Raw genomic sequence first — 7,994 nt, 5'->3', positions numbered from 1 at the left:
CATTCTCTGCAGGTTTCAGTTTCATTCTTGATGATAGGCATACCAAGAACCATCTTGTCCCTGCTCAGTTGATGCATACTTCTGAAGCTTAAGTGTCCATATCTTTGATGCCAAACCCAAGTTTCATCTGCAATTGACTTCAAGTACTTGTGATCAGCTAGTTGAATTCCAATCTTGAAAGTTCTGTTTTGAGACAATGGAGCTTTCAAGATTGGATTTCCTTCCTCATTGTAGATCTTCAGCATTCTATCTTTCATGCATATATCATACCCTTTCTCAAGCAGTTGCCCAAGACTTATTAGATTATTCTTCATCTTAGGTACATATAACACATTGGAGATATAAGCTTCAACTCCATCCTTCCTTCTGATCACAATTTTGCCCATTCCTTCTGCTGTTATGAAACTATCATCTGCAAACTTGACTCTTGGTCTTACTGAATCATCTGGTTGTATGAACCAGTCCATATGGCCTGTCATATGATTTGAGCACCCTGTGTCTAGATACCAACTATCTGCATCATCTTTGGTGGTGACCATCTGAGCTTTAACACCATCATTCAGCTTCAATTCTGCAATTTCATTTTGTGCCATTAACAACACTTCTTCATCTGAGTTCTCCTCCTTGGCAAGTCTTGCCTCCTCCACTTTGTGTACTCGTTTTGTTTTACACTCAGAGGCATAATGCCCATAATTCTTGCAGTTGAAGCACTGAATTCTACTCTTATCTTTCTTTTTCTTGGCATTGTTTTGATAACTGCTCTGATTGTTCCATTTCTTGCTGCTTCTGATATCAGAATGATGGTTCTGTTCCTTCCCTCTTCTCAGCTTGTACTTTATCAGATTCCTTCTTCTTTGCATCATGATAACTCATGCACTTCTTCTTGAACTGTGCACTTAGTGCTTGTTGTGTGAGCCTACCATTCTGCCTTTCCATGAGTCTTTGCTCATGAGCTTCCAATGAACCCTGCAACTCATCTATCTTGATGGTCTCAAGATCCTTAGATTCCTCTATTGCTATTACCACATTGTCAAACTTGGTAGAGAGTGTCCTAAGGATCTTATCAACTATGCTTAGTTCATTCATTTGCTCACCACAACCTCTCATCAAATTGATGAGGCTTCTGATTCTTGCAAAGTAGTCTGATATTCTTTCCTCCTCCTCCATCTGTAGCAGTTCAAACTGTCTTCTCATTAACTGCAGTTTGACTTTCCTTACCTTTGTGCTACCACCATAACACCTTGCTAAGGTCTCCCAAGCCTCCTTTGATGTTTGTGCCGCTGAGATCTTATCGAAATTGGAGTGATCAACACATTGGTGTATTAGAAAGATTGCCTTGCAATCCTTCTTTACTGCTTCCCTGAATTCCAACTTCTGAGCCTCTGTTGGATCTTCACCAAGTTGTTGAACCCCTTCTAGCACAACTTCACGGCATTCCTGAAAACCAAAAATTGCTTTCATCTGGATTGACCAGTGATCATAGTTCTTCCCATCTAACACAGGAAGATTCATTGCAAACCCATTTGAGGTTGTCATCTTCCTTCTGCGATTTGGATCCTCCTTCTCTTCTTCTTTAATTGTTCACCCACTGGTTCGTGATCTATTAGCTCTTGATACCACTGTTGGAATGAGAAATACGAATTGAGAAAAGAAAAGAATGAAGAAATTGAGGGAAAACAGAGAAGAAACAGAGGTAGAAGATGATGAATAGGAAAGTTACTAAAAATGGCAATCTGTTATTAACTGATAACTGAATTTCAAAAACATTTCTATTTATAGTAACTTCTGTAACTACTACATTTACAAAAGCCCACCCATTCAAGCTTGAATTACAATTCTATCCTACAGTTGGAGATAAATTGAGAGCTTAAAAGAAAATGTGATGACCAAATAAAAATGAATACTAATTGTATAACAAAACAACTTAATTAGGTAATGTTTTCGCAATAAATTTTGAATAAAATATTTCTCATACAATTCATGAGAATGAAAGATACATTTTCTTTTCAACTTGATTATTGTTACATATTGTGAACTTGAGTTCAATATATTTTATTTGTGAGATCCTTATTTCAATCACATAACAATTATATATAAAAAATAATCATTAGGCCTCAACCGTGTGTCTCATACAATTCATGAGTACGAAAGACACATTTTCTTTTCAACTCGATTATTGTTACGTATTGCAAACTTGAGTCCGATATATTTTATGTGTGAGATCCTTATTTCAATCACACAACAATTGAAGTATTTTATGAGTAAAGTACTAATAATTGATAACCCAACGAAATTAAAAAAATATAATAGCATATTAGTTATATATAGATAAAATTAATTCAATATGTAAAAATTATTAGGTCCCGACCATATGTTTTGCAATTGTCACACATCCTCACGAGTTGACCCTACCATTAATCATGGACCCTCTTTAGTTCAATTATCAGATTGTATATCGACCAACCCTAAATAAATATACTCTGAGAATTCATATAAATTAAACTCTTTACTTAAAAGTCATTAAGTGATAAGATATGAATTATGATTTATGTGATATGATGACAGCATATGAATTGATAACTATTTTCTCTAAAATATTCCTCATATGTGATATATGAAACAAAACAATAAGAATCCAAAATACAAACGTTGGCTCTCCACAAATGACATGTTATCCTTGTTTGTGAGATTTTTCTATCATTGTCTAGAATTAATTGGCCAGGAATCTATTGATTTTCCTAGATAAAAGACAAAAATAGTAATAATATAAGAACATAATTAAGGAAGGGCAAAACCACCCACAAGGTCATGTTTTTTAATGCACGGTCCAATCTATTATAATCCGAATTAAAAAGCATTGAAAGTTCTAAACCATCAATTTACCTCCCTTAATTTTTAGCAAGTTAGTGATTTTTATGAGTCTGATCAAAATCCAATATGGCCATATGTAGTAAGAGTTACATGCTAATAAATGTTCATAAAGTAAACAAATTTGAGAGCTACTCTTTTAGGAAAAGAGGACCCTTCTTTGCTTTCTAAAAAGGAAAGTGTCAAATTTGATTGTTTAATTTAATTGTGAAAATAGAATCTAAATCATCTATACCAAAAGTTTTTTTTATGTGTCTATATCAACCTATGGTATTGTGCTAAATATTTAATTGTGTTAGTATGATAATTAATAAGAAATTAAATAATATGTATTATCTATTACTAAACAAAATCTTATTGGGTTGGTATAGGACATACCAAATTTTTGGCATATAGGATTTCGGTTAGTGAAAATAACATTGTCTAAAAATCTAAATCATATATATATATTAACTATAGGACACTTTTTAATGGAGATCGATGCTCATTTTTACAATATAAGCATTATAGATATATTATTGAGGAAATTACACTGACACCCCCTGAGTTTTAGTGAAATTATATAAATCATTCCTCACTTTTTTACATCTTCACAAACCTCTCATAGTTTTTAAACTTTCATTACATTGACCAACCCTGCATAAGAAATAAGTGTAATTTTTAAACAAAAAATGTGATAAATGCAATTAAGTTAAACAAAACATGATATATTATGGAGATACGTCCAAATAATATATGAGTCAATATTTCTTTATTATTTTTGGTTCGTTACACTATATTATAAGAGCGATTTAAACAATATTTCTTTAGAATTGTTGATGCATTTTGTAACAAAAATAATAAAGAAACATTGATTTGTATATTATTTAGACTTGTCTACACAATATATTTTGTTTAACTTAATTACATTTATCACGTTTTTTGTTTAAAAGATTACACTTATTTTTTATGCAGGGGTGGTCAATATAATGAAAGTTTAAAAACTATGGGAGGTTTGTGTAGGTGTAGAAAAGTGAAAGATAATTTATGTAATTTCACTAAAACTCAGGGATGTCAGTGTAATTTACTCATATATTATTGAATTTGACCTCAAGATACTAATTTCTGGCATGACTCTTGTTACTTTCTCCACCAACTAGTATATATAGGAAGGGGTAGGACACATAGAGTGAGGTATATTCTATCTAAAACAATAGTCCATGAGAAAATAAACACATAGCTTTGGCCTTTAACAACATAGTAGAGTGCATAGAATATAGGACTAAAGTAGGTGCTGTGATAAGTGATATCACCATGGGAAAAGGAAGAGCACCATGCTGTGATAAAACTAAAGTGAAGAGAGGACCTTGGAGCCCTGAAGAAGACCTTAAACTCATAGCTTTCATCCATAAAAATGGCCATGAAAATTGGAGAGCTGTTCCTAAACAAGCAGGTATATTATTATCATTATACCATATATCAAAGTGACATTAATTTCAAGTTTCAACAAGATAGTATATATCATCTCATTCATTTCATATATCTTTGAAATTTTGCAATTTTCATCATCCATCTTTCAATCTGCATGTGCATTATTGCTTCTAGGGAAATCTGTAGTATTTTTTTCTGTAATATGGGAAATCTGTAGTATGTTAAAGTGTTAATCCTATTTCAAGTTTGTGCATTAATTTGAATTATAATGGCATTTAATGTACCTCAAATATATAGGTTAACAACAATATTAAGATATATATTATATATATATATATATATATATATATATATATATATTCAAGTTAACTTATTCCTTGTTTGAGAAAGAGAAGAGAGAAGTACAACTTTCTATACATCTTATCTCCGGTAGAATCATTGTAAAAAATGGACCGTACTTATATAATTGTTGGGGGTCTCCTTCATTTTTGTAATGTATTCTTTAGACTTATGTACTCATAAGTGATAATTAAGGTTAAAAATATAAATAATAATTCCATTTTTTGCTAGAGTAAATTATCAAATTCATAGTTTTAATAATGGAAAACTTTGCATTATCCCCTCAATCGGTATCCATATTCCATAGCCCATTTCATTCACCAGCAATTTTATGCTACCTGCTACTATCACAAATATTTTTTGCTTGAGTGTAAATTAATTAAAATAAAGTTGAACTATTCAAATGGATTGAAAATAAAGCAAGTTTTTCAGGAATTGGTGGACATGAGTCTATGACATTTAGCTTTCCTTAGTTAGGCAATCTGTCAGTTTTAAATGTTGTCAGTTTGGCACCATAGTAGGCCCTTCTGTCTATAACCATGATATTTGAAATATTGTAAACTTACAAAGTCACATTTATTTATTTTGGGTACATAACATCACATACATTTTATATTGCTGATTTCTGATAATGCATCTCGCCTACCATTATTTTGGCCTAGCCAGCTTGAATGTCACTTCATATATGAATAATTACATTTAGGGTAAAGTAATGTGCCATTAAGCTACTGTTATAGTAGTTTTGCATGAGACCATAAATTCAATTTCCCTCGTGATGTTAATATAAAAATCATTCATTTCAATTGTAAGTTTGATTTGAAGTTTCCCATTCTCTAGAGAAAAGAGGTTGGGTTATGATATATGTAAAGCTTTTTTAACATTAGTAACATATCATGCATCATTATGGTATTATTCAAATGCTCATTCCATCCATTCGATCCATGTAGTCAATTTTATATAGTATAATTATCAAGAATGAATAATATATAGATTTTGTATAAATTTTGTAATTTCAATAAACACCTATTTCTATTAGTTTGTGTATCCCATCTGAAGTAGCATATGATTGCTTTACCTATTTTGGTGATTGATCTATTAGTATTAAGATTTCAATTCGTGCATGGGTTTCAATCAATCTCAGAATTAGAGGTAGGAATTAAAGGGATCACTTAAAAAACAAAATACACTAGGCAATTGAAATCACAACTTGAAACTGTAAAAATTATTATTAAATTTGTAATGTACTCCTATTATTAATTAATAATTTAAACTCACTACAATCACCATAATTATATTAATGTGTGGGTGATGTTTTGATTGTGAAATGAGTGCTAAAGAAGCCTAGAAGAGCATGCATTCTTCATGCCTTCTAAGTCCAAACCAGGATGTCAGAGAATTGAAGTATATTATTTATTTTTGTCATTGTTAATACTATTCAGATGTTATCAATCTTAGCTATAACTCACAATTATTATTTGTATGTTATTAAGGGCTTCTCCGATGTGGGAAAAGTTGTCGTTTGAGATGGATCAATTATCTCAGACCTGATGTAAAGAGAGGCAATTTTACAATAGAAGAAGAGCAATCCATAATAAAGCTACATAACGACTTTGGAAACAAGTAAGTTTTATAGTCACTCAAATCACAAAGATACTTTATTGTAATCCTATTTTGGTTTTATTTTTATTTTTTCAAAACTTTAATGGTACGCACTAACAACGTTATTTTATGAAATTATACATTACATATATAAATAATAGTGAATGATATGTTGACAAAACTTTTTTTTACTCTTTTTATTTTTGGGCATTGCCTTATCTAAGTATGGCTCTAAACAAATTGGTTCAGGTGGTCAAAGATTGCATCATGTTTACCTGGTAGGACAGACAATGAGATCAAGAATGTTTGGAACACTCACTTAAAGAAAAGATTAATTGTCAAAAGTTCAGAATCTAGTGCAGATGAATCCAAGATGGAATCATCAATAACTTCCTCATCTTCATCTGAATCATTTTCCACTAATGAGGAACCAAATCTAGCTAAGACAATTCCTAATAGTGAATTAAATGAGCAAGCATTCCAAGTTACAATGAATGAGAAAATTGAACATGATTCAGAAAAACATGTTTCCAATGAAGTCATTAGCATCATTGAGGACCCAAAAGATTCATCAACTTATTCATTCTCTTTTGTTGAGTCAAATATCCTTAACTCAAACCATATCGTTCCCTTCACACAAGAACAACAATTGTGTTCTCCATTAACCTATCTAGGACCTTATAATATTGACAATAATAATATTAATAATACATTACAAGAGGTTGATAAACCAAACAATTTGATTGAAATACCATGGGATTCAGATGAAGATTTTTGGAAGTTGATAGATAACTTTGAATCATTGCAATCAAGTGAAGTCCAATTAGAAGGGGACCCATCTAACCAAACACCAAATCATGTACAAGAGAGTGTTCAAGATGGTGAAAACATGAAGTGGACCCATGAGTTTGATAATGAGTTTGGTGAAAGAAACGAGTCTAATAAGGACCAGTTTCTACCAAAGAATTATGCAGCTGAGCTAGGAGTGGACCCTCATACATTTGATTTTGATGTTATGGAAAAGCCAGAATCTGAACTAGACTTGAGAAATATTCAATTATGGCTCATGGCATGAAAATTAATACTAGTATTTAAGTTTATACAAAGTACTTGGACAAAAAGTCCATTTATGAATCATGAATTTGTTATTTACGTATATTGGTAAATAAATCAAGTTATTGATTAGTCTATTCTGATGTATGATAGCTAGGTTTCATGATTTATCTCCAAAATCAAGTTAGGATAGATTTTATGTAGATTGAAACACAAATATATGTAGTTTACCTATCATCAAGACTATGGAATGTATTGAATAATAAATTAATTGTTGGTAAACAACAACTATCATACACTTTTGCAAAGTGGGTAGGTGATAATCTCCACTTACTACCACTACTGTGACATCTTTTCTTCATGTTCACACCATTTGAAGAATTTGAACAACCTTAACTCAATGAACCCATTGAACCTAAAGTGTAGGGCTAGCTAATCAATGAACCCATTGACCCTAAGTGTTTACTCAAGTCAATACATACAAATAAGAAAACAAATGCAAAGGGATCAAAAAGAGAATATCTAAATCACTAATTGAAGAGAGAAAAATAGAGACATAAATGAGTTTCATTTTGTGCAATATCAATATAAAATATTTTACACTACTATTGAAGAATTTAATATACATATACGAGAAGTGTAAGTATTTTTTACACTGTCAGTACAACATTCATCATTTATCTGTTAATTACTGTTAACTCTTAAACAAAAGTAACACAAATTAA

General features: G+C 31.2%; 2 protein-coding genes across 3 annotated transcripts; one reads left to right on the top strand and one right to left on the bottom strand.

Moving 5' to 3' along the window:
* LOC109347059 lies at positions 793-1,536 on the bottom strand. The gene has a single exon (XM_019586789.1). The coding sequence runs from the start codon at positions 1,534-1,536 to the stop codon at positions 793-795; it is 744 nt and encodes a 247-aa protein (XP_019442334.1).
* LOC109348009 (myb-related protein 308-like) lies at positions 4,036-7,551 on the top strand. Of its 2 annotated transcripts, XM_019588182.1 has the most exons (4): positions 4,036-4,300; positions 6,108-6,237; positions 6,466-6,718; positions 6,767-7,551. In XM_019588182.1, the coding sequence occupies exons 1-4, from the start codon at positions 4,162-4,164 to the stop codon at positions 7,289-7,291; spliced, it is 1,047 nt and encodes a 348-aa protein (XP_019443727.1). In that variant the 5' UTR covers positions 4,036-4,161; the 3' UTR covers positions 7,292-7,551. The 2 variants fall into 2 exon arrangements, with proteins under 2 accessions (XP_019443727.1, XP_019443726.1); XM_019588181.1 differs by having other exon boundaries at positions 6,466-7,551.

This window comes from Lupinus angustifolius, chromosome LG05, assembly GCF_001865875.1.
Source record: "Lupinus angustifolius cultivar Tanjil chromosome LG05, LupAngTanjil_v1.0, whole genome shotgun sequence".
Lineage (NCBI taxonomy): Eukaryota > Viridiplantae > Streptophyta > Magnoliopsida > Fabales > Fabaceae > Lupinus > Lupinus angustifolius.
Note: the sequence above shows the minus strand (reverse complement) of the source record. Positions and strands in the feature narration are given on the sequence as shown.